Below are 27,220 nucleotides of genomic sequence, written 5' to 3'. Positions count from 1 at the left end.
GGCTTCCAAATTAGAACTCCTTTTTGGCTTAACTGGAACAAGTCTGGGTCTTGACTTGCTCTGAGATAGAGGTTTCTTGAGTCTGCAGGACCTGCCAGGACTGTCATGTTGGCTTTCACAACCTTTGGCAGAAAAATATGAGCAAGTTCTGCTTTTTGCTCCAGAAGGTGCTAGCACTGATTTAAAAGCCACGTTCATTTTATTAGAAGAACACGGTGCCCAGCCTAATAAGCTGTTCTGAGCACAGATCTACATGAAGGTGGTTACCTGGCTTTCGGTACAGATCTAGCTTGTGTCAAGTTGATTCACAATGTGGATGGATTTCTAGATGCACACAGAGCATCCTCACAAATACTTCTTCACTTAAAGCAAGATTTTTTGAAATATGTGTGTTACCAGATACCAGGAAAATCCTGGAATCAAGTCATTTAGGACATTCTAAGAAACTGAGTAGCAGCATGCACATTAAACAGCCTGCTGTTTTTTTAAAGAAAAAGCTTTGCACTTTAACCATTTTTCCTTCAAAATTAGTTTGTAAACTCCACGACAGGACTTACGGTAGATTCTTGGATGGATACTATTGAATCGTTCTCTTTTGTCGTTGTCTACATTAACAAAGTGATGTTTTTTATAGATATTTTTTTCCTGAGTTGAAGTTAACTTACTCTTCTCTCCCTCTCCAGGTCGTGGTGGAAATGTTTGGCTCAGTCCCATGGGCTGTGCACTGTCCACTTTACATATCACCGTTCCACTGCATTCCAACCTGGGTCAGAGAATTCCTTTTATTCAACACCTGGTGTCCTTGGCAGTGGTAGAGTCAGTTAGATCAATACGAGGATATGAGGTATGTCGTTCTAATTTATCTCAAAATTCCTGTTTCCATTTTCATTAAAATCAGATTTTAACTATGTCTTCTGAATGCATAATATAGTTCTTCAGCACTAATAGAGTGGTAAACTTAGCCTGCATACATGCTTGATTATTTATATGTTTTAGGAAATCTAGTATACATATGATGAATACTGTCTTTTATTGAGCTGATTATGTATACTACACTCATTTCACTCATAATCTTATGAAATTTAAGACTCAGTCTTCAGCAGGAAAGAAAATGTCAATTTTGTTTGTCTAACAATTGAGTTAATTTGTTTTGATTTGGAAGGAGTTGGGGAAGAAGGAGGAGGAAAAAGTGAATAAAACTGACAAATCCTTTTTTGCTTTTTTTGTTGGTGCTGTTTCAGTGGTCACTTTATCCCTTTTAAAGGATTTTTCCAACCCTTGTTTAAGGTTGAAAGCTGATTTCTAAAGCAAGAACTTAGGAGTATTGCTCTCAAGAGGGAATCAAGTGTCCTGTCATCAGTATTAAAATGAAGAACCAGTCTTCTTCATCACCTCATATATCTCCTTTTTAATGTTACCATTTCCTAATATTTGCTAACTATAAAACTTTGGTATTTTACAGAAGTAGTTAACTAAAGCATATGTTTCCTATATTACAGAAAATCAATGACTTATACACATTTACACATGAACTTTATTATAGTGGCACCCAGTAGCTTTGCTGTAGTTTAGGGTCTGTCAGCCTTTCTATTAAAACCTTCTAACTTCAGTGCTTCATAACTTGACTATAAAACCAAAATGCTTCAGGCTAAAATTTGCAATATAAAATATTTGGCTAGAGTGAATAATTTAACCATTTAAAATAGAAGGGACAAGAGTTAGTTTTATAAAATATGAGTCTGACTGACTAGGGAAGGAGTTAATTTATGAATGGGGGTGGTTTTGCTTCTGTACGCTGACCCTGGTATACTGTGGCATTTTTTATTTTATTCCATTCAAGAGGAAAATGGTGACTGAAGCCCTAAATATTAATATAAAATAGTACATATCAATGATACATGTACTGAACACAGTGCATGTACAATACAGAGCTTGCTATGACCACGACAGAGCTACTGAATGTCTTTAACAGTACGTCCACCCTAGACAATGAGTGAAAACAGTGTTAAGGGTCTGGACACAAATACATTAAGGCAAGGAAATTCCAAGATTTATTGGAAATGCAGTGCTTAAATGTCCTCTTTAGACTTAGGTGACACGGGGCTTTTCTTTAATGCCAGATGAACATCCGTGCTGTGCAGACTGCAGGAGCTGCAAACAATGGGCTGATCTATAGGTGAGGTTTCATTCTCTCTTCCAAACTCCCATACCTCTGTGGGCATACGTCAGAATCTTCATAATACTTTAAGGGACTGCAATGTCGTTCACTATGCTCAAAGTCCCTTTCAGGATTTCCATTCAAAAATCTGAAATATCTGTATCTCAGTTTATCAGCCAGTCATCATTTTTAGGATTGCCACGAATGTTAACTATGCTGAGCAGGCAGTGACTGAGGCCTTTGTTCTGGGTCCTCACGGAGAAAATCTGACCGCTCAATTGGAAGTTTTGCTGTCAGATGTTAGTGCTGCAAATGCAAATGGGCCTCAAATCAAGAGAGTCCTTTGCTTTCCCATTCTGAGAGCCGCAGGCGTCTCTCTCTAGTAAGTGAAGGTAAGAACGTGCTCCGTTTCCAGCATATTTTGTGATGCCCATCATTTCTTTGACACGCAGATAGTCGTGCGGTACCTTGTAACTCCGTTTTGTGGCAAAATCTCTGCTGTGTAGTTTATGTCATGAGAATACCCAGGTGACTTGGTTGTTCTTCATGATTGCTGTCACTTCATTTGCAGAGCTGGTGTCTGGTGTCTTAAAGGTGTATGTTTTTTCCTTAAGTAAGATCTACTGAATAGCTCTGTGGATGATCTCTTAACCCTGATAATACTGCTTAACTGTGTCATACTTAGTATGTCTCAGGAGTCTTCTACAAATCCTTTCCCAGTGTGAAGAGTCAAGTTGTTTTCCATAATGAATATGAATTGGTGATACCCCTTCTTAGAATGCTTTGATAGCAAAATCAGGTAGTATTTCCTGTCAATGTATGTGTAATGGACTCCTTTCTGGCCTTTAAATCTGTCAGGAAAGTAGACATGGACCCAGGTGCAGTTTTCACACATCCTGTAAAGGGATTTCATAATCTACAATAGGAGGGAATGCGACTCTTGTAGTCCTGGAGCACCTCCCATAATTTGCCTCTGGGGATACAGTCATATGCAGTTTTTCAAACTACAGGAAGCACATTTGCTTTCTTTTTGTGTTTAAGTAGCCGGTGCAAAGTTCAGTTCAGTTCTGTGGTTTCAACAAAAACTCCTCTATTGCGCTGGAACGGTGTCACACAGCACAGTTTGTGTTTCCAGCTCCATGGTGTTGCTTGAGCGTAGCTGCCGAAAGCATGAATATATTTAGGACATTACTGAAGTATTTACATAGTTGTGAACTGGAATTTCTCCTGTCTGCTAAATTTCCTTTCTGAAATTCAAGATGTCATTGTCTCCTTGCCTGGTTTCTGCAAGGATCCTCAAACACAGCGCTGATGTTACTGTGGGCTTACCCTGATTCTTTATCAGCAGTAAGCCGCAGTGGCTGCAACAGTTTGCATCTTTCTTGAATAGATCTTTTAAGTCTCTAGTAGACACTCATGAATGAAGGAAATTAATTCTATAAAAACTCACAATTTTGAGACTGAAACTCTCTAATATCTTTAGTCCCACTTTTGGTCACTCTAAGCCTTTATTATCTGCCATAATTTTTAATTTTCATTTTCTCTGACAGCTGCCAACCTCCTTAGTAAACCATGTAACCATATTACTATGACTTTTTCGGTAGTATTTGCGGAGGCCTTAAATAGATTCTCATTATGGAGGGCAGTTGACAGTATCACATTCCATGTGGCCAAGAGGTACAGAAAAAACAGAATATGCAGTGATGAATGAGCCATGTTCTTATAATCAGTATTGAAGAGCAGAGTGTTTCTAAATCTATGTTTTTATTTCTTTAGGATATTGATCTGCGAGTGAAATGGCCAAACGATATTTACTACAGTGATCTTATGAAGCTTGGTGGAGTTCTGGTAAACTCTACACTTATTGAAACAACATTTCATATACTTATTGGTAAATGTCTATTTTCGAGCTTTTCTATACTGTCTTGTTTTAAAGGAATTTGTTGTTAATGTCTTTATGAGTTCAAATGATAAGGACAAGAACAAACAATGACAGCAGGCATAAGGAAATAAAGCACAATATTAAATCAAAAGGAAGTACAAAAGGAATGTTTTCATTCTTCTTAATAATTCCATGTGCTTGACAAGGAAAACATAAATGCAAGCATCTGGGCTGGTATAGTGGGGTTAGTTCAAAGAACAAGCATTACACGAGAAAGAAAATGTCCACCTTGATCTATTGCAAAACTAGTAGAATATACTGAAAACTTTATTCATTTTTTTCAATTTTTTTTTTTTTGCAATATGACAAATAGTGAAATAAATAACATGCCTTTTAAATCAGGAGAAAAGGATTTACATACACATAGTAATGTTCTAATTTCTCCTTTCATCCTTATTAAATTTATTCAGAACTTGTTTCTGTTGACACCTTTCTAGAAACCGGAATATTGCTAGTGAAGCAGCAGTGAAGTAATGATTTGATTAATTAATCCCTTCCCTTAGTTCTCTCAAAAAGTAAAATTTGCAAAGTAGCTGGGAAGGCTGCATGGGGGAGCAAGGAGTGACAATCTCTTTGTTTCTTGTGAGGACGAACACTCTACCTGGAAGGCTGGTTCCGAAAAGGTAGCATGGCCGATCTCAGAAAGACTGTACATGCATTTTCCAGCAAGTCCCAGTGCTGTAACAGAAGTCGTTTGGGTGCACAAAATAAGCGTTGAGATGTTTCTGTTGTTTCAAGTCTGATAATCATCCTGCTATTTGTTAAGGAAAATTTTTCCCCTAACCAGCAGCAGCACAGATCTGTCAGACATGCTTAGAAACCTGCCAGCAGAGATCTAGGTTCTGGTTCCAAAACTAGTTCTCTGTGCTACGTCTAAAGAATTAAATGAAAGTTCCTTAGCAAGTCTAAAAGTTTAAAGAAGAACCTGATAATATTTGGTTTATACTGGAATATAACACCGTAGGTAAGTAAAGTATCTTGCAAAGAGAGTGTAGGCATGATATCGTTTCTGTCAAGGTGCTGTAAATTCTAAGGTGCGAACAAGCAAAACAGTTGAAGCAGTCATCACCTCCTTCTGAGAAACGTGCCCAGCCATTACATTTTCTGTTCAATTGTTATGTCCACGTTTTTGTAAATAATCTACATGTACAGAATGGAAGTTGCACCGAGTTTCTCTGTGCCCCATCAACCATTTACTGCTTCCATATGTTTTTCCCAAGCCTGTTCTGGTTAACACAAGAAAAGCAAAAATGGCTCCAAAAATAGTTCTTCTCAGATATCCCTTTGCATATTACGTATTAGTTTTGAACCTTGTGCTTCTTATCCTAAACACCAAAACATACAAATTCAAATGGAAACTTTCTGTATGCATTCCCTCTGGTGTCCCTAGAAGTCATCTTGGTGGTATAGGTCTGAGGCACATACAAAGATGTACATTTTCATCAGCTTTCTTTTGTCCGGAAGCTTCTAAGATTGCAAGTTACTTGCCGCATAGGATCCAAGGATCTTTTACATCATTTCAGTGATGTATGTCACTGCGAGTAGTAGGGGACTCATGACATCTAACTTCTTGTGTTAGTAGTAGCAATGAGATCAAGCTTCTACAAGAGGACAGGTAACCCACGTGCATCATTCCCTTTCTACAGTCATGGAGATTCCTTTCCTAGACCTCTTTGTTTATATGCCACTCATAAAGAGTATTCCATATGTGAGGGAAATTACCAAAATCAAAGATCATCTACATGGCTTCACTGCTCTGAGATGTACCTCAGAAGAATAAGGCAAGAGACAAACCTGCCTTTTCACCTGGACCATGTGCTCAAGCCCTCAGGTGACACAGTTCATGTTCATACTTTTAAACATGTTTTTAAAACATGTTTTGCTAAGAGCTTAATTATTGCAGGACTTTTGGAAGAAGAGTTCTGCAGAAGAATATACTTCATTAACGTAAGGGACGGACTCAGAACAGGTGTAGGTAGACAAACACGGCTGGAATGCAGGGGACAGCCAACACGCTTCACCTGCAAAAGCTCTTGTCTGCCTCTGTGTGCATCGAAGGCATATCCGACCGGTGCACAGGTGCTGAAGGCAGGGCTGGCTCTGGAACTGGAAGATGTGTTAGCCACATCAGCACACTGCAAGGTTGGTGCTAAATGTTTATTTTTCACTCTTCTCACGTGGGCAATGCAGAGGTGCCCTGAGAGTCCTGAGCACCTAATGTTTCTCAAAATAGCTGGCTACATTTATCCCCAGGTGCTTCTGCCTCAGCTGAGCTCTTCGTCTCAGTGTGTCTCTCGTGTCCGTTTCAGTTTTTGGATTGCTAAGTAGCGATCTCCATACATACACGCCTGCACGCCCTGAGCCTGCAGATGGACTCCAAGGCCCCGTCGTGCGCCCTGACAGTCCCAATCACAGCATAATGGCCACAGTCACTCTCTCTTCACTTGTACTATATTTGAATGTAACCAACTGAGTTGGGATTTGCTGGCATGGCACATTGTATTTTCCAGTTCACGTTCCTTTTGTCTCATTCTGATAACACGTTTCTTCTCAATTCCAGAGGATCTGTGTATTGGTACTGGTATCGCTCTGGCTTTCTTTGCATGCATTCTCTGACTAGTTGAAAGTCAAAAGCTCCTTTTCACTGAAGAGATCCTTCTCATACTTAATAAGAATTACTTCTGTATATGAACAGTCTCATTAACAGCAAATTTACAAAACAGTGCAACTGGACCTTCTTGCAGATGGAGGCATATCATGTCTAAACGTGGTTGACAGACTGGGGTTTTATCCCAAATGTCTGAGGAAAGAAAAATCCAAATTATTAGGAGAAAAAAATAAACAGGTAATACAATATATTTCTTTACATCCCTCGAAGCCTGTTTCAGCAGGCTGCAAAAAAGGCCCCAAGAGCCATATTTAAGTAAGAAAGGCATTCAGCCAACATTATTCTAGCTGGAGAAATCTCAGCGAGAGACTTGAGGCTTCTAAAGTATATGCTGTGGTAAGATAGATTAAGCAAACTGGAGTCTTGCACAGCAAACTTAAACCTTCTGGGTTTTTCAGAGCAAGCCAAGCCAGGCTTATCAGCTGAGTAAAAAGGCTTAATTTTCAGAAAATGCTGTCATCTCACTGCAGTAAACAGAAAGGTTTCTTACTTAAATTTTAGACCGAAAGATAAGACTCCATCTCAGAGTACTATCAATGATTAACTCGCAATTAGCTAATGACCCATAGCTTCCAGGGAGTAAAAGAATTTCTCACTTTGATGTTATTGTAACCAATGTGCAAGTTACCACCTACCGTCTTCCTAAGCCTCATTGATGGGATGGTGTGTTGTTGAAAGGACTGCACAGGGTTTGCTTCTACAGTTTTGAGGCGGCGTTTTAAGGGCAAGAAACAAGTAAAATCTGGACTGTGATTTGTAATTATGCAAGTAGGAAGATTTAAATATGTTAAGAGACTGAAGAAAAACAGCTACTGGAAACATCCTGAGAGATAATTGTGTCAAGTTGTTGAATTAAGTATTGACTTTTGGATGATAACAAAGTGTATTTACAGATTGTTTCCTCTTGTTTTGGTTTGTCTTCTTCAGGCTTTGGATTTAATGTGAATAACAGCAACCCCACCATATGCATCAATGATCTCATAATGAAATTTAATAAGAAAGAGGGGACAAAGCTGAAGGCTTTAACAGCAGACTGTCTTATTGCAAGAACTGTAACTGTGCTAGAAAGGCTTATAGATATTTTTCAGGAGAAAGGGCCCAACGGAGTTCTTCCACGTTACTACAAGTACTGGGTACACAGGTAAGTATAATGCTCTTCTCAAACTTTCTTTTAAGAAAGTTCGAAAGAACTCATCAATGTTTTGTCTTTTTCTACTAGATTGCCTTTAAAAGTAGTGACAATTAAAATATACTCACAAGCAGGATGTAACTTTCTAAGGGAGAATAAAAGTAGCACCTAGTAAAATCAATGGGCTAGCATGAGTTCAAAGATGCTTCTAGGTATTTTGCATGTATCATCTCAAAACAAAGGGAATTGGGAATGATTCGTTTAGCTAGTGATGAAGCTGCTGTACTCATGTCTTTTATTTAAAAAACAGACTGTTTAGATTAACTCCAACTCTGTTAATTCCACAGAAAGAAACTGAAGCAGATAGGAAATGCTGCTGAAAATCATTCCCTGTAAAGAAACAGTGAAGTGGGAAATAAAAATATTCTGCTGGGCATTAGTCCTCTAAGCTGGTTTTAATAGTTTGTGCAGTGTCCGCCAATTAATCCCTAACTGCCTGATTCTCTTTATTTGCAGCGGTAAGCAAGTCCGTCTCCACAATGATGAGGGCCCGATTGCATGGATAGTTGGAATAGATGATTATGGATTCCTTCAGGTTCATGAAGAAGGCAAGGGTGTAGTGTCTGTGCACCCAGACGGCAACTCTTTTGACATGCTGAGAAACCTTATAGTCCCAAAGCATTGACAGTCCTCAGAGCGCAAAAGGAGGCTCTTTAGTGTCTGGCACCAAGCAGCTAAACTTGCTTCAAGGTGGGAAGGGTAGCTGATAGCTTGGGGTTTTTCTTCTGATTTTCTGATATCTTTGTTCTTTGACATGGATAACTTCAACAGTTAAGAAGAGGTCGTTATCTCATTGCTGAACGCCTTTATTCTTTCATATTATCACACCTGTGTTGCCATTCTTTGTACGCATCTATTCTTTCCAAGGAGCCTGATTGCAGAGGAATACCTTGCAACGAACAGAAGTTTCTCTTCAATTACACGCTGTATGTGAGAAACTGAAGTGGCTCTGTCTTTTATTGTGCTTTAGCACAATCCAGTACAATATTTACATTTTTACTATGTTTTTTTAAACGAAATTCTGGTTTATGCGTTGTTTGCAGTGGAAGCAGCTGGAAGAGCTCATCGTATGTTTTGGAATTACTGGGATTACCCCTGTGGTTAGATTCAGATCTAAGTACAGCCTTGCTGATTTGGTTCTGCATGTGGGCCTGTACAACAGTTTACCATCCTGTGCTTTGGCCTCAGGTCTGCAACTCTGTCATGGCTGCCTTGAGTTTTATGGGGAGTTTTCCAGCTGTGGTTGGTTATCCAAATTTTTTATACTCTGCTCCTCTTAGTCAGTCAGATCTGAGTAAATAATCTCACATCTCCTTTGAATCATAGTCTTCCAGGAGGCATTAGCCCCCATAAGAATGGCCCCCTGGAGTAGTGTATCACCTAGCTGTGATCCTCTTATCCAGGTTTTTGTAGAATCCCATGTCAGGAGAGGGAAGTCTAAATAGTTTACAATTGAATAGTAATTCTATTGTAATAGTAATGAAATGGAGCGAATAAGAGAAAAATGCCCCACTCTTCAAATCCCTGATGTAAACAGCTACTACAGTGAAAAAGAGAAAGCACGTAGTTAACCTGTGTCGAAATTCTCTTCCATTGTCACCCCCTTTCCCAAAGCAGGGCATCTGGTTTTGCAGCTAACCATTAAAAGCAAGATGTTTGACATCTGCTGACCTGCAAGTAGCTCGCTTTGGGCGCTGGCTGCGCAGTTCCAGGAGAGGTGTAGCAGCTTGGCCATGATTGGAAAGCAGCACGAAGTAGGCATGTGGGAGCCTCGTGTGATGGCAGCTTGTCGGGTGTTTCTCCTGGGCCAGGGGAATTGCGCCAGGAGGTTTGGCCACCACAGCACTTCAAGCAGTTCTCCACAAATGAAAAGGTTTGTCATAGGTGTGATGTGGCCAGCTTCGTTTCCTCAAGTGGGCAGCACTGCTTATTACGTTGCCTTGTCCCTACTGAAGGTGGATCGGCCAAATCGGTTTCCACAAAGGACTTCTGTCTGCTAGCCAGAAGTGGGGTTTTTAGGTTAAAGTTCACCTCATAAACGATCTGACAATGTTAGTCAATTGTTTCAGTTACAAAGCCAAGAAGTCTTAAAACCGGGAAGCTAGTCTGTAATGGTAATTGAGAGTAATCCTCACATATTAGGGTTTAGGTGGTTTGGCAGAAGTGCTAGAAATTAAGTTGTCCCTGTTACATTTAGGATTTAATGCTCCGTATCACAGTGGATTTGTCTGTGTGCCTGGTTGTCCGCACCCCGCTGTTTAGTTCCCCCCCGCCCATGATCCACATCACAGGAGACTGCACACCAATATTTCGTGGAACTGTACAGTGGAGTGTAGACAGCTGTTAATTGGCACAGTTAAAATGATACCCATGAACACCGGTTTTTGCTTTTTCCCACCAGATGCTTTCGAAACTGCTTTGGGCTGTTGATTTTTGACAGCTACCTTTATTTCAGAATGAAATATCGATGCGTATTATGATCAAATGAATCTTGAGTCTGAGTTAATAAAGGTCAAGTAAAAAGAAGAGCCCATTTATATATGCGTATAGAAAAAATGTGTGTGTGCATACGCACACCCACATCTTCCTCACGCTTCCTCGCTTCTTTTCTACGTTTTCCTTCAAGCAGCTTATGAGCAACGCGTGCTGCTGCAGGTCAGTGGTGGACAGCATAGCTCTGGTACTGTTTTCCAAACCTTTGGATGCGTACCTCAGTCCAATACTTGCGGCTAAAAGACCCTCTCTGTTCTGGTACTGTAGGGTGTGCCTATCTCCAAAAAGGAAGTGCCTCTGATGTCACTCATATTCCAGATAGACTGATGAGTGCCTGTAGAGATTTCTGCTAACAACCAGGTCACACATCAAGTTTTGACTTGAACTGCTTCCTTAAAACACGCTCTCCCTTTATTAGGGACAAATACTGCGAGAGAATGACAGGGGGAAATGATAGAACATGTTCCTGTATGAAGAAGGGCCCAACGGACCTGCAGACTTTCACGCAGCCATGCTACCACGGTGTCTGAGCAGCAGGCAGATGAATTTTCAATAGTAAAATGCTGCAATATTTCCTGGTTGCTGTTGTTCCTTTTGGATTTCTTCATAGCCTTCTCAATGAAAAGCTTGTCCTATTCTCACTTTCAGTTGTGAGATTATTCCAAAAATTTTTGCACTGGAGTGAAACTTAGTGTTGGACATCCTTTCTGCAAATGAGAGCTAACCAAGCACGGCTGTGTCGGAGCATAGGTGGGTGCTGTGGGAGTGTAGCACCTTGCCTCTACGTTTTAGTGGGCTACTCTGTGCGTATAAAACTACCTGTTGGCTCGCGGAAACAGCCCTGAGTTGGATGAAGCCTTTGTTACAAACCTGACCTTTCCGTCAGAAGAACCAAAGGACTTCACAAAGAAAATTTCCGCAGTCGAGCGAGCGGCTGCAGAAGGTCCCTCTGACTGGCAGCTCCTCCTATCACGAAAGCCAGTGAACCCTCCCGTACCGCCCCTTCACCTTACGGAGAGCGCAGCCAGAGCTCTTCCTCTTCTTCTGCCAAACATAGCACACCCAGAAATCCGCAACATTTTTGTGTGAAAATCATTGTTATTATTGTTCTTTATGTAGGGCAGACAAATGTGGTGCAGAGTGTCTCTGGGCGTAGGTATGGAAAGAGTCAGACAACTCCAGAACCAGAAGTAATGCACTGAAAATGTTTCATTTCATTCAACCGTCTGGGTTAGTAAACCACCCCTTTCATTGTGAGGCTGATGTCATATCTTAAACTATTTTCTTGATGAAGTGCTTTCAAAAAACATGTATTATGGTGTCCATATTTCTGTGACTTCAGTTTTTTCCTCCTGGACTCTGTTATAACATTTCTCATTACACATTGTGAAAATATTTGTAGAGATTGTTTATTGATAGGAAAACTTCAGCCGAGCGAGCGGGGTGTGTTGGCACGTGTCCGTGCGCAGAAGGAGTAAGCGGGTTGTGTCCAGTCAGCACCGATGCTGGTTCCAAAGATTTGAAATAGTAATAACGTACTTAACATTGAAGAGTTCAAGCCATACATCTCACTTCCAGTAAAAGGTTTTACAAGTCTTCAGAGCATTTTTTGAAAAATATATCCAAGAAATATCATATAGTTCAAGGGCTACTACCTAGAAAAGCGTTTCATTCTTATGCTTTTGCTTCATTGTACATCGATTTTTTTTTTTGCTTTGCTTTTTCTGATTCAGCTACCAGACATCGGCGGTCTGAAAAATTACTCTCTGCATCTACATTGGAATACACAGTAGCTGTATTAAAAAAAAAAAAAGTACAGCTTAAATATCTGTCATGAAAAAGGTTTGTGCCGCAAAGAGCTGAGTCCTGGGGGTGACTGGTTTGATAAAAGCATTTGCATGCATAAGTTACGGCAGTGATGCGCCGCGCTGATCAGACACCAAAGAAAATTAAATCTGGACTGAGGAAAGACCGGAGGTCACACGCTGATGGTGTGCCGCCTGCGGTCATGCGACACACGATTGAGAAAAAAGACCCACAGGGAAGAATTGTAAACCCACGTCGTGTTTCAGTATCTTGCATTAGCGCGTTTCATTAGCGATTGATTCTGTGTTATTTTCAGTCCCCCAAGAGTCTTCCTTTAAAACGCGACGTGGCTAAAATACAACAAATTTTAAAAAAATCCTTGTATTTTAGGGTACGTTAATTGTCAAATACGGTACATTTTACCATTGAAATAAGTTTTCAAATGTGCAACGGTATCCTTTGTGAAACCCTGTGTTTTGTAGTAAAAAAGAAATCCAACTCGCTTTTCCTTTGGCTACAGGATTTTATTAACATTTTAAGATTTTTGTTTTACATAATAAATAAGCAAAAATGCTTTACATTTTTTGGGAATAGATATATAATTCTGAGCATTAATAGGTTGTTTGTTTTGCGTGCTTTTTCACCTACTTTTGCCAAATAGCCTTTATCTGCATCATATAAAAAAAGCAAAATCTACTGTTCAGGAAAAAAAAGGAATAATAAAATTTTCCCTGTGTTGTTTTTGAAATGTTGAAAAAATACTTGGTGTCCTGTTTTGTGGTTTTTAGAGAAATACTGGTATTCTGGCATGTTTCCCATTCCTTTGCGCTCTCTCTCAGCGATGTTTTCTCCAATCTTATATCTATTGCCCACTGCGCTTAACTTCACTGAATTACTTGAATACCCTTTCTCAAGCTACAGGGCTGCTGCAACCTGGAGAGAAGCCTCTTCCCGTACGCCTTTATTTACATTGCGGTGTTTCTGTTAATAGGATAAAAACTGTGAGGCCTCAGTATGGGACTAATGTTTCCAACTTTTTGGTAAAATATTCCCCCTCTCACTCTCTTTCACTCTCTCTCATTCTTCACATTAGTCACTTGCTAGATCTGAGCTCCCCTAAGGGCTAAAATCCTACCAAGTCGCATGACAAAGGTGTCTATAGCGGCTCAAGCAAGGACGGTAGGGAGAAAGGAGGTTAGTTTTCATAATATATTTCAATTCTCACTCCACTTCTCTGACATGATTTTTTCCAGTTATTAAAAACACTGCCACTGTCAGTGGCTGCGCCGCATTCTGCAGCGTACGAGGGTGTGAGGAACATCTGTAGTTTGACTGACTAAAAGCGGTATTTTCCTCTCGGTGTAGTTCACTCACATTCCAGATGTGAACGTGCAATTGCTCTTTCTATTTTGGAACGGCAGGAAAAATGTTTCACACGTTTGCTTTTTTAGTCACAGGTCTTTTCTAAAACCTACCCTGTATTATCATACGTGAATGCATAATTGATTCATTATTGCCCAGCAGGGAAAGTTCATGGACCTGAATATCACGTACAGTAAAACATCTGTGGGAGAGTGATGGAACACCTCCTCTGCTCAGGCTCATGGAATAAAGCCTGGAAGTGTGAATAGCAAGGTAGACGCTGGAAAAATATGTTGTGGTATTTCACTGAAAAATATCAATGGCATTTTTTTTAACTGAACCCTAATTTGTGCGTTACTGAAAACATGTTTTTATAGTGGGAAGTACTTACAAGAACAGAAAAACACACCAGATCGGCTTTGCGTGCAGCAGTGCCACTAATGAGGTGTAGAGAAAAGCATAGTACGAGAGCCATGCGTCAGGTTTCTTTTTAATGATGCAAACAATATCAGTTAGTCCTTTATAGGGCATGGTTTTAATTTAAGAAAATTAACATACAAATCTTAGCATAATTGTATCTTTAAGGAGTTGGGGCCATGCATTAGTACCGCTGGCTGGGAAGGCTCTTAACCGAAGCTGCTGCAAAACCAGCTTGCGTCTCATCACTTCCATTTAGAAAGTCAGAACGACGATAGTATTCACTCGTAACATGTCTGTAGGCTCGCTGACTTCCCCAGCGTTACACGAGGAGCGCAATTACACAGAGTGAGTGAATACACTGGTTTGGTTCTGCTTCTTTTTTTAAGTCAGTATTCTGGTAGTGGCTCGTTAGGTATTTTTTGTTAGACTTAACATGAAAGATATTTTCTTTCAGACAACTGTGAGCTTCCAAGCGAACATCAATTTAACTTCATAATAAGGCTTTCCCTTATTATGGGAAGTTTTAATGGGAAGCAATAAAAATACTGAAAGTTGTGTTCAAACGTATGTTTTAAAAGAATTTTTGTGTGCCCATAGCAATAAATATTCATACATACAGGGAGGTGACTGAATATTATTGCTGCATATAAAATATGGAGAACATGTAATTTTTAAAAGTGTGTATTTCATCACATTTTTATCTGACAAGGTGCAACCTGTGAGCAAGTGTTTTTCCACATTGCACAAGCCAGGTAAGCATTTTCTTCAGTGAAGGTCTCTCTCTAAAGAGTCTTATAAGAGAGAGGATGTTTTAGGAGTATTTATTTCTACAATTAGCCTTGAACTGGACAAAGGAACAGAGCTGAGAATAGCTGACTCAGATCTACAAGACCCTGTATTGTTGGTATTTACAGCTCTTATTTAGGGAGTCATTCGTTGTTTTACCGAGAGCACGCAAATGCTTGGGGAGGTGGTCAAAAACCAAAGTGGTCCGATGGCCGTCGGTTAAACGCACACCAATCCGTACGCCTCCTCATTTCTAAACTTTACAAAGAAGTAAAAAAAAAAGGGGGGAAATCTCTTCCTAACAGGCTGGACAAAATGCAAATGTGTGCTGTTTGCTTTTCGTTCGCTTTTCACTTTATGAGCGCAAACTGCGATGTGTGCAAAGCGGTCAGTTCCAAACCCCGATGTCCTCTCTTTGCTTTACTTCAAGTGCAACTTTGGGTTTTGTGGTTGTGCTACGACTTTCGACTTTCTGTGTTCGGATTGTCCACTGACGTTATTTGTGAAGTGCACGAATTAGTCAAATATTAATCTTACCTTTGTGTTGACAATGAGATTTATGCTTATGGAAGTTTAGTGTGTTAAAAGCTGAACCTTTCAAACTTCAGAAGGCTACTGGTAAGTTTAAAATAAAGCATAAATGTTCATTATTCCCTTGACTATAAAGAAATGTTTCTGGTGCTGTTATTAAGATGTATTTTTGACTAGCTGGTTCGAAAATCTGCACAGCCTTCTCCCAGAATACTCAGTGAAACACACCTTTTGGAAGTTTCTTTTTCTTATTACAACATTTTACAGGGAATAGCCTCTAGTTCCTGCTACGCGATTTGTCCCAATTTGCCATGACAAGACCTGTAACCCTTTAATACGTATCTTTGTACGTATTAATTTGTCGTATCGTTCCTTGTCAAGATAAATGGTGGTGGTAACAATCTCAGAACACTGAAATCTATGTTAAGTAAATCAAATTTAGCTTTGATTTATGTAGTTTAAAACTTTTCGTTAATTTATAAATAAGCTTTTTCCAAACTGGGTTCTGTTTAGTTAGTAGAGCTCTATTACAGATACTAAAAATCACCACTCCTTAAACAAAGTTCGTTTGTCAGGACGTTTAACACATGGGTGGAGAGTCGATGCAAGGTTCCACTCAGTTTGTCAAAAATACCTAAACTAGAGTGTATAGTTTACGATAATGATAAAAAAATCTTGAATGTTTTTGAGAAGGAGGGGTTAAGGAAAAAAATGTTCTTTCATATAAATCTCTGCATATAACACCTATCACTTAATTCTGTTGCACACTATAAAATAACAAAAATAGGATCTGTAACATGTCTTCTCACTGGCACCAGAGCTTAATCTGTGACAACGAAGCACTGAAGCTAGACGTAGGGTGTTTTGCTGACCTTGAAGGTACTGTTACATGTGGCTTGCCAGGAACACACGAGTCTGTCCCGCATTGACCTTCAGCTATGCTCAGTAAATGTAACCATGTTTTCTCATGCTTTTTGCAGATCATTACAGTTTGGCTTCTTAATTAAATGTAAATACTCCTCCTCCGTTACCGTCACCTCCCGTTGGCTATGATTACAGAAGTTCCGATATAATGGGGTAGTGCAGATTCCTTGTGGGTTTCTGGAGAAGAAGCTGATGAGGGGCTTTGGTTTTTGTAAATAAATGTATTTACTTCCTCGGAATTGTATCCATAGTTTTCTCCTACGTGTCCTGTCGCTGTACACGATGAGGTTTGAAACGTACCGTGTTTGGCTAAAACATGGTGATAATTTAGAAGCACGAACGGAACCTGTCCGGAGGGTCTCACATCCATCACACGGTCACTTTCGGAGTTGTGATCAAGCTTTACAGTCATTCTCTCATCGCTGTCCAGTTCATCTAGATTTGTAGCGTGGTGACTAATATGCCCATACTTGGGTTCTTTCATACAAATCCTTCTCGTCTGCTCATATACTGTGGGCATTGGCAGGAGATGACTTAATTGTCCTATAGCTTTAGTCTGGAAACATTCTGACTTTGGCAGCAAGGAGTTAGCTATTGAGTTTGAAAAAGAACTTTCATTAATGCTCATTTTTTCTTGTAGGTCTCTGTTAAAAGCTAACTTGTTTTCTTCTTTAATGAGGTGGTGAGGTGGCTGAATCCTGGTTTCTATTTTGTTGGGTTTCATGATGCCGGAATCATAAATCTCTTCTTTGTATCTGCTGCCTGGCATGGGTGCTGTGCAGCTTGTAAAGTTGTCAGATAGAGCATCTTGGCTGTACCTTCTGTTTGATACGGGCACTTGCGGGAAAGAGAAAACATGTTAATTACTGACAATGAGCTCATATAACAGACTCTAACACTTTTTATGGCTGACCGTTAATACCCATTTGGTTTGGGCCAGATCCAAGTCCCAGTGAAGACATCAGAGACATTCCCATTTGCCTCAGTGGCTTTGGACAGGCCTCTTTAAGACAGTGCTGAAAAGTAAAAAAATAACGCTAACCCATTCAGAAGGGCCAACAGTGTTGAACAATTCTGAAGAGGTTTTCTGTGTGAAATGCCCATTTGTTTATTTGACTGAATAACTATAAGTCACTGTCACTATTAATATGGTTAAATTGGGGAAACAAAAGCAGAGGAATATCTGTAAATGTGACCAGCTATCAAAAACCGTGACCTTAGGTAAGCTTTTGTCAGAGATTTATCAAGAGATTTACCAAAGGGTGGATAACATTTATTACATGTCAATGATTAGAGTAAAACAATTTATTCTTTCCATCATTGTGGAAGTGTAGCGGGCACTTGCCCTTGTAAGGAAAGAAGAGAGTCTGTAGTATTAGTTACTGACACGTCAGTATCTGATTTGTGATACCGATTTGTGATATTACGTAGTACCTGGAGAGTGTCGCGTCAAAGGCTTTGCTTTTTCCCTTTGAAAAACTAGCATCAGATATTAAAAACATCCAGTGAGATGCAACAAATACTTCTTGAGTAATGCTGTACCTCTGCTTTTAAGGTACTCCTATGTAATAAAGCTATATGTATAACAAAAATGTAATTTACAACGTACACTGAGAACGTTTGAATGTGGGAGTACTAAACTGGGTATGTGTGGAAAATCAGAAGCTAGATTCTTAAATTTTCAAGAGACTGTGAACCTAGGATTTCTGTTTAGCCTTTTCCTCTAAAATATATTGAATTATCTTAGCTTTCTCTTAAGTTTCTGCATGGTAGCTGAGCTTTTGAAGAAATTTGAATCATTTTTATCATTTTCTGCTTGGCTTATGCAGCTTTTCCTTTTTGTACACTTCTGTCTACAAACGGTGAGAGAAGAAGGCACTGGTTAGTCCTAGACTGTACAGCTAAAATTAGGCAAGTACTAATTGTTTTTTGCACTGTCATGTGTGAACAGTTTGACAGTTATACTACTCCTCCAAGGCACATTTGAAAGTTTTATGTTAAAGGTTAAATGAGGCACTTAGCAAATTTCTCAAATTAAACCTAAACTCTATTTTGTATAATGCTCACTGAAAGCCCTGGACACCTAAGTGCCTTTTGTAAAAGGGATTTTCTGTTTTTCTAAATATTTTATTCAACATCTTAAAAGTTTTGGAATTCCCCTGTAGTGGTTGCTGACGTAACTGTACCCACTAATAATTAAATATTCCCTGTGCTATAGTAGACTGGCAAAGCCTTCATGTATAACAGAGGAAGCAGAAATAGCTCAATTGTACCTTTTTTATATGCAGAGCTTCATTAATTTCAGTGGGAGTTGCACGACATAATTAACACCAAAATTTAAACAGGAATCTGGATCCAATTTCTTCTTGATCACCCCACCACCCTCCTAGAAACAATAACCTTTCAAGTTAGTCTTTTTCATTTCCATGTATATGGTTTGTACCAAGAAGTACACACAGTCCTAAGTAAACTGAATTCTCATCAGCTGTTGAAAAATGGCCTGCTCAGATCACAAATCAAAACAGGGATTCAGCCACATGCTTAACTTGGAAATTTTTCCAGTGCAATTATACTACTATAATTTTCACTCCACGTTTGGTGTTTTTACTACAAAATAAGTATACATGCTGACAGCTACTGACACATAACTAATACGGTTTAACTAATCTGGTACACTGGTTTTAGTGGTTTTTCCCACTTGAGACATCCACAGGAGCGATGGGTTTGTTCTCTCACTGCAGCGTGGAGCATTGTTAATTCATGGCTCTACTCTAATCTCTGAACAAAAGGTTGTCCTATTCCATTTTTACAGCCCAGACTTGTAAGAAGCTGAAGCATCACAGCAACCAGCTGGCCCTTGGTTATCTTCATTTTTGTAGTCTCCAATTCTGCTGGGCTGATGGCTGCCTTCTTGGTACCAAGAAGTAATTTGCATACTTGGGAGATGTACAGGATATTATCCATTTTGTTGGATCCTGTTTCTCAAACATGGTTTTTATCTCTTTTGTGGGGGAAGAAGGTAAGCGTCTGGCTAATTGTTTGCAGGCTTCCATTAAAGTTGTCAGCACGTTCGTGGAGTTAGACCAGACAGTTAAGCAAGTCATGTCTGCAGTGCAACAGAGCACAGTCATTTTTGTCCACCCGCATTCAGAACAGTTCCTGGAGCTAGACTTAAACCTGATTTTGTCTTCCTTTGCTGACAAAAACCCAAGGATGCCCTGGGACACATTCCTCCTGGGGAGTTTTTCATACAGAAGTGGATAGAAAGCTGACCGGCTGCTTTGTATTGCTGTAGAAGGGCAGCACCTCAGGATTGCTTCTACCCATCTGGCGTGTGGGCAGTTGCCAGGGTACCTGCCTCAGCAGGTGCATGGGGATCCCGTGCATTTTGCACTTCTCCAGCGCTGAAGACACTTTAGAGTCGTTGAAGTCAGTGCATTAATTTGGGATGCTTTCCGGACCACTCTTCCGCCAGAGCAACTCAGCTATGGCCAGTGAGGTAGATACACTGCACATCTAAGTTTGTATATCATACCAGAGTGATAGCACCTTTTTAGAAGGCCCTTTGTATTTACTTACACTGCCTCCGTTCATAGCAGCCTACAACTGCAACAGTGACCTCAGTCCTTCAGGCATCACGTCTCTGTTAATCCTTGCCCAGTAGCTCTGCTTTCCCGTTGGCGCACAGAGTGCAGCTCGGGCAAGTTGAGGGAAAACCTGGAGATAAGAGTCCCATCACCTGGCAGCCTGCTCAGATTTCAGCATCCTACCATCAGAGTGGGAACAGGAAGGCTACTCTAGCAGGTCTTTGTTTAAAACAGATCATGTCTATGCATAGTTACAGTGCACTAGAGCAACCTTTTCCCCTTGTCAAACATAGTTCTGCAGCGAGGAGCATTCCCTCCTCACCTTTAAGTAGCGCAGTCAAAGATCAGATGGTCCCCAGTAGGGAAAGGTGCTTGCAGAAAAGGTATTTCGTTCACAAATGTGCCTTTCTGTACCAAAACATTAATAGGTAGAGCTGCTCCTTGTTCTCTCATTGCCCCGATCTATTTCAGCAAAAATGAAAGAAAGGCATCTTGGAAAGGATAAAGCAAAGACAGCCTGGTACTGAGCATTGATCTTCATGCAAAAGGTATGTGGTCCTGATCAGCGGAGTTTTGCATCCTGTCTGTGAAAAAATCTTACCTGTTCTTAGGGCACAGCTGAAGGCCTCTTCATGCATGCTTTCTCTTGCACAATTTTTCATGGGCTTTCTGATCTATGCTAATCTCAGAAGAGCATACTCCTGACAGTTACTAGATGTTTTGAAAAGACACTATGCCAACACTTGAACGTTGACATGTAGCCCGTGATGTTTCAGTATGTTTCCTAATCCTTTGTACCAGAGGGCCTTCAGAGAAGAGGAACAATTACTCAATAGCTCTGAGTTTTGCTAAAGACCAACGAGCAGAGCCACTGTACTGCTCTGGTCATGCACTCCTGTGTCACAAAGGCATGCAGATCTTCCTCCGTATCAAACAAGGCAAAGATACAACAGGTCTTTACCATCCACCATCCATGCCGACGAAAATGACATTTTTTACATCACCTCAATATCTGTGCTGTGTCCTGGTCTGAACCCTAGTTGCAAATCATCTGAGGCATGGGCTGATGTTGTAATTACTATATTCTCCATTATTGTCCCTCCAGAAACAATAGTCAGACAACGTGATCATCAAGACCTCTTTGTCTCTAAAGGAATACACTTCTCAGAGAAGCTGTCATGTTTTTCTTCCAGAAGTCACAGGTTAAACCTCAGGAATTGGTCTGGGGGAGGAGGCTAGACTAGAGCTTTTTCACAGATTTTCTTAGTATTTGTCATTATTTCCTGAGTTTTGGCATGATTAGTGGCACTAAGCTTCACACAGATAATACAGACCAGCCAACAGCATAACTTGATGAGAAGCAGGTAATGCGCTACCCACAGCAGTAATGCATCCATTCAAGTGCACAAAGGAAACTTCCCTGACTAAGAATATGGCTGCCTTCTCCAAAGTGAGTTTCTTTTCTGATGACTAGTCCAGCTGGAAAAAAAGTGGAAGACGCTTCGAAACCAGATTCTGAGGCAGCAGCATCTGATTTGCAGGCAGTTTTATCTGCTACGTGCTTTTCCAGAGCTTTGATGGCTTGGCATGATCATCTTAAAATCTCTGATCTCTCCAAAAGAAGCTATTTTCCATAGAGAAAAATGTCTCTGGCCTACGGTATTTTTGGCAGATGCTTCTATGGATGTGATGTGGAATAGCCCTTGCATCCAACCCGGTTGCCAGATGTCATATTTGGCATTGCCTTTGGATTGAAGATAATGATGCTAAGCAGATCCTCTCTGCTTTGAAGCTTACTGCTGTCAGTTTTTCAGTGAACCGCTGGAAAAAACAGCAGTTGACAATGTAAGGAAGATCAGATGCCCCTTTCAACTCAAAGTAAAAAGTCGCTTCCAAAGGTTCAGATTTCTCTTCTGCCACCAGCCTCAGCAAAATTACAACAAGGCTAATTCTACCTCAGGAGAAAACAAACTCTGAAATTATTAGATATAAATCCTCTTTGTAGTGAAGGTTCCGTTTTAGTTTCCCCTCCTATAACACTGTATGTGAATTCAAGCAATGATCTCTGACCAGGCCCGAGGTTGACCGTATTCTTTCTGCCTTCCTAAATAGTACAGTTTTAAGTACTTTTGCAGAGAATTAATTGTACCAAGTCAGTTTTCATCAAGTGCCCAATAGCTAAACATCCATTAAAATGCATCTGTGCTCAAAAGAGAACCCACATATTCCAACTTAAGCAACAAAATCTTAAGTAGAACCAGGAGTAAGAACTGCTGGCATCACAGCTCCATTTTCCTGTTCATGAGGAAATGGTGAAGGTATGCAAGGTTGATGAAACTGAAAAATACTAGCAGTTGCTTGCAGGTTTGCAGGTTTTTGTTGGGATTTCCCCCCCCCCCCCCCCCCCCCCCAACATATTTAACAGTATTCCTGTGGAATCCTTGTGACTTAATATATTTACTAGGCGTTATCTGCCCACGTCAAACGACCGATGGCAAATTGCTTGTCTGCTGCTATGCTCACTGGGCTTTTCTGGCAAATGTTATGGCCACAAGCAATTTTACAGACTGTTCTTTGAACAGGCTGTTCTTTTCACATTCATTCTCAGTGTATCTGATGGCACCCTCTGGCCAGCAAGGGGTGGATCTACTTTCTCAGTCAGTCTCACAGCATCTGTTAGTCCGGAAGCAGAGAAGAAAAGCTGGGCTGACTTCTGTCCACCTAGGATAGCTTTGTTCCTTGCAGACTTACTGAGGATCTTCAGGATGTACTTAAATTCTTACACTTACCCTCAAAAGATGTAGGTTTTTTTCTTTTCCATAAAGACACAGCATCTTTAGAAATGACAAAGCTATTTCTTATTTTTGGCCTAATGCTACTCCTTTTCTCACCCAATCCACAACAGCAACAACAGGAAGCTAGCACATTAGAGGAGCATGAGCTCAGAAAAAGCATTTAATGTGCATCAGGCTGCAAGAAGAGCTTCAGTCTTTCTCATTTTCAACCTAAACATGGAGCAGTAAAATAAAATGCTTAAGTCGGCTAGATGTGGTCAATCAGCTACGTAAGGTCAAACGCTCCTGTGACAGACAAACTCTGTACAGAAGTTATTTGCTCCTCTGTGGAAGACACATTCAAGCTCTGATACCATCTTCTGACTAGTGTAGCAAGCTCAGCGTTTAACATCTGCTGGTATTCCCTTCAGATCTAGGCTACCTAACATGATATCCCTAAGTGAATAAATGCTTGTTTCTGGTACTCAAGAACCTTGAGTCTATCTTTTCTAGTTTTTTTATTTTAAATTTCCACTGCTGCTTCCTCTGTCCTGTCCTTAATGCAGCTAGAAGAAAGGAGTGTTTCCATCTAACCTGATAACAGCATGTCAACCAGTCAGTCCTCATCAGTGATTTATAACTAATCAAAAGGCTGTGTGCAGAGAGATGTAATGCATATGAGATCTAAGGATTAGAGTGTGTCTTCAGCTTGTTTACATTTAGTTGCTTTATAGATTTGCAAGATTATTTCTTACAGTTTGCCACCTCAGAGAAGTCAATGTCTTCAGTGCTTCCTTCAAAGTATTTGAGCTGACCATCTGTACAGAGAGATGATGCTGTTGGTCAGGGAGGAGCACTGAAGACATTTTTAAATAAAGCAGAAGATGGTGCCCTTCATTTACTCATTCACTGTAAGGTGAAGACATTCAGAATGGCTTCATACTCAGAAAGGACAACCTTCAATTGTTATGGAAATAGATCATGTTTATTTTAATTTCTGTATGTGAGCAGAAGTACCTTTGTTTCTTTCTGACTTCAGCAATGACTTACCTGAGGAATTCCACTAAATCACTCTGATAGTGCAAAACATGAAGGTGAACTGGGCCAGTATTAAAGGAGGTGGTATCTCTGCCCTGCTCCAAAAGTGATTCTGGTGAATACATTTTTGCAGCTGATACCTTAATAATATTCCTAATCAAGTGCTTATGGTAATGGGTAGAGGGATGAACATGCAAATGCTACAAACATATCAGTTGTTACACTTCACTGTTTCTGATTTTCTGTGTTTCCTAAACGCCTTGTAATTCCTGTTTTCAAACTACAATTTTCCCAGACACCCCACAGCTTTGCTTTTCTTTTTTTCTTTTTTTAAAAAGTGACACCCACCTTCATAACTCTGTGCAAGATTATGTCGGATGATGTTCACTGGCTGATCAGGAAGATTTTTAGATGGTGACTGGCTGTTGGGTACCAAAGAGTTGGCATAATGCCACTGGCATTCTCCATTTGTCTGCAGCGTACTCAAGAAAAATCGAGCCACTTCACAAGGTGCTCCTTGAGACTGCCCAAACTTGGAAGGCAGCATTTGCTTTTTGCTGCTGAAGACATGAGAATCTACAGGGAAGTGTCCATAATGGTAAGAGAAAGGCAAGCTATATGACGGGGCATATAAAAGTTCACTGTTTTCTGAATGGAAGTTTTGTTCTTGAATGGTGGCAGCGTTCACTGCAGGGCTGGATCGCCAGTTTCCCACCTGGCTGCATTCCAGTTTGTCTGTTTGGAATGAGCTGTATTGCTGGGGGAAAGAAAAAAAAAAAAAAAAAAAAAAGGAGGGGAGGAGAGTTAAATGACTAACTTTTATATGAAACCACATAACATATCATACAGGAGCCCAAAGCTGGACCTCCTTGAACTATAATCTCACTGGCTAAAGGGTCTGGCTTACCAGTACATTGAAAGTTCCTTGTCTTCACGATAACTTTACCTTCACTTAACATGTGAAAAAAATACTATTTTGTCATCCTAATGTTAAGGGTTTATTTGACAGTTTTGCCTGTTGGAATTTAGCTAGTAAGTGTAGGCAGTTGTAAATACCAGAGGGCAGAAGTTTGCTGCCAAGCACTGGAAGTCACTGATAAATGGAGTAGCAGACCATGAATATGATTTTGCATATGTTGGCATGTCAAGCTTTAGAATGGTAGGAACAAAAAATCTGTCCTTTACATCAGCTTCTATCACAATGATTTCCCACTCTCTCCCACCTTCCTCTCCAGACTCCAAACGGTTTTTGGGCTGTTTTGAACGCTAGCTGCATTCTCTGCTGGTTTAAGGTAATAGTAGCCCCTTCCAGCAATATTCATTGCAAAGTCTCAGAATATCTGTCTCACAGTGGGTGTCAATCTCACCAACCCGGTTTTATGGACGATCTCTATAGTTTCCTTTCACGTCTGCTTCTAGCTCTCTCAGTGACAGTGAGAGATACCCCAAATCCCACTGCAGTGCCCTCTTTGCTATAATTAATTCTTATGATGGATTCTCCAGCATAAGGAATCTACTGATACCTATGTGACATTAAAAACTGCACATCAACAGTGAATGAGATGCATTATACACCAGCCCAGATCTTCTCAACACAGCTATGCTTAGTACATATTTTTTTCTTTTCACCAAAAAAGCACATTGTTTTTGAAGTACTTTACATACTCAAAATCTGAAAGTTTTTGTGTTTGCATCACTCGCCAGAGTTGGTTTGTATAACTTGTGCTGTCCACCCTAAGAACAACAGGGTTTAATTGTATTCCAACCTACAAGGGAGTTCCTGTGGCAAAGCATACTAGTCAGTTTTACAGTAAGCTCAGTTCTGGGTGATCTCTAACCTGTACCAAGCACTCTACCACAACAATTGGTAAGTAAATATTGCTGAAAAAGTTACCTGTTGGGGGTAAGGTGTTGTTCTGAGTTTTGCCTTCATTTTATTACTTTTGGGTTTTACTATTTTCCTTGTTTCCTGCGAGGTAGATACTGAGTTTCTGCATGAAAACTGTGACTTAGAAATGGTAACCTGGTCCAGTGACAACTGAAGTTCCTTATACTCAATATCTCTGCAAAAGAACAGTCCAATAAATTACATACTCAAACACACTGCATAAATCTAAAATAGCCCCTTTGAAAATACATGTTAGCTTTCACAATGTTTTCATTTTCATTCTTCCAAGATTTTCACAGACTCTGCAGTGCGAGTCTGGGGATGTCAGCAGGCAGTGGATTTTATGGTCTGACCCTGTCCCCACGCAAGTTTATCACAAATGTTCCACTGGGAACCATGTTAACATCTTTGTTCTAAATGTGCCCACTTGCTGAACCTAAGCTGTGCCTTACAGCTTACTCTTCTCAGCCATCCGCGGCACCCTGCAGCTCGGGATCACAGCCATGTCAGTTGATAGAAAGACACATCTCACTTAATCTGCCTCCTCCTCAGTCAGGAGTTGGTCTCTGCCCTGGCTCTCACAATTAGCCTGGAGGAAAGGAAAAGGAGCGATGTTCCTCTCCTGTCAGTGCAATGTGCTTGTAACTAGACCACAGGAGCTGCAATGTTGTTTTTCTGACAATCTCTAGACTCTCATTTCTGCTCTGTTCTGTTCAGTTTTATCTGCCCCACAGACAGGGCAGGTTTTCGTATAAAAGAGGCTAAGAAACAAATCAAGAACAGACTGTGGATCGTATTTGGAAATATTAATTGATACAGTTCTGATGATTGAATGGCCTCCTCTGATTTTATCAGTAGCAACACAGAAGCGTATTTTTGAAAGGATAACGAGAAAAAAAATTAATTCTCAATTCCTTTCTAGAACTCATTTCCATCACTTTTTGATGGTGAATAATATGGAAGTAAACTCAAGAACATGCTGTTATATCCCTAGCACAGTTTCCTTCCTTCTGCTCAAATCACTTGCCCCAAATCATGGGACTCAAGCAGGTTGCAGGGCTGTGTCTCTCCCTGGTGCTGCTGGCTCTCACATCTGTACAGGAATGAGGGCAGCATTAGCCAGTGCATCTAGGGCCGAGTACCTATTTTAGGTAGTTTAAGGAAACACCCTATAGTTTCTCAACTTATATACTTTAACTCCCCAAAGTCAGGAATCGGAGACAAAATTGTGATGTGCAAACACACATGATCCTACCACACACATCACGCAAACACATCTTACTTTCAAGTCAAATAAGAAATGGACCAGTCTAGACAAAAGAAAAGAGTGTATAGTTCCCTGCTTTTTTACCCTATTTTTACACTATTCATCATCCCTTTTTTTTGTTTTGTTTTGTTTTCCCCAAGAGATAGTCTCTTCAGTCACAGTCTCTTTCACTATTACTTAGCTCTCTTGTGCAATATAGATTTCTGTCTCTCTCAAGTTTATATCAAGATAGGAATTTTATAACACCTTCCTGACTTGAACCAGAATTCATAAACTGCAGGCCTAAACCACTGTATGTTCACCAGCTCAGTGGGAGCTACTTGCCCTTGTGAGAATGTAGTTTTACCCTGAGTATCTGTGCAACCCAAGGCAAGTGAGGGAATCCTT

At 40.3% G+C, this 27,220-nt stretch overlaps 2 protein-coding genes across 10 annotated transcripts in view; one reads left to right on the top strand and one right to left on the bottom strand.

The window, feature by feature from the left end:
* HLCS (holocarboxylase synthetase) overlaps nucleotides 1-13,017 on the top strand; it is a 128,904-nt gene extending 115,887 nt beyond the window's left edge. For 2 of the 6 annotated variants that reach the window (XM_064471600.1, XM_064471586.1), the window contains exons 8-11: nucleotides 684-844; nucleotides 3,935-4,049; nucleotides 7,696-7,909; nucleotides 8,414-13,017. In XM_064471600.1, the coding sequence (XP_064327670.1) occupies nucleotides 684-844; nucleotides 3,935-4,049; nucleotides 7,696-7,909; nucleotides 8,414-8,582 (659 nt within the window). In that variant the 3' untranslated portion in view covers nucleotides 8,583-13,017. Of the gene's footprint in view, nucleotides 1-683; nucleotides 845-2,120; nucleotides 2,177-3,934; nucleotides 4,050-6,003; nucleotides 6,243-6,662; nucleotides 6,946-7,695; nucleotides 7,910-8,413 lie in introns of those variants that run through there. The other 4 variants (XR_010376048.1, XR_010376050.1, XM_064471611.1 and 1 more) reach the window with 4 other exon arrangements.
* Nucleotides 12,760-27,220, bottom strand: part of SIM2 (SIM bHLH transcription factor 2) — a 63,037-nt gene continuing 48,576 nt past the window's right edge. For all 4 annotated transcript variants that reach the window (XM_064471644.1, XM_064471634.1, XM_064471651.1 and 1 more), the window contains 3 exons: nucleotides 25,573-25,741; nucleotides 24,027-24,435; nucleotides 12,760-17,116 (listed from right to left, as the gene is read on the bottom strand). In XM_064471644.1, the coding sequence (XP_064327714.1) occupies nucleotides 16,389-17,116; nucleotides 24,027-24,435; nucleotides 25,573-25,741 (1,306 nt within the window). In that variant the 3' untranslated portion in view covers nucleotides 12,760-16,388. The remainder of the gene's footprint in view (nucleotides 17,117-24,026; nucleotides 24,436-25,572; nucleotides 25,742-27,220) is intronic.

The sequence above is a fragment of the Phalacrocorax carbo genome, chromosome 1, assembly GCF_963921805.1.
Source record: "Phalacrocorax carbo chromosome 1, bPhaCar2.1, whole genome shotgun sequence".
Classification (NCBI taxonomy): domain Eukaryota; kingdom Metazoa; phylum Chordata; class Aves; order Suliformes; family Phalacrocoracidae; genus Phalacrocorax; species Phalacrocorax carbo.
This window is presented reverse-complemented; position numbering and strand designations above follow the sequence as displayed.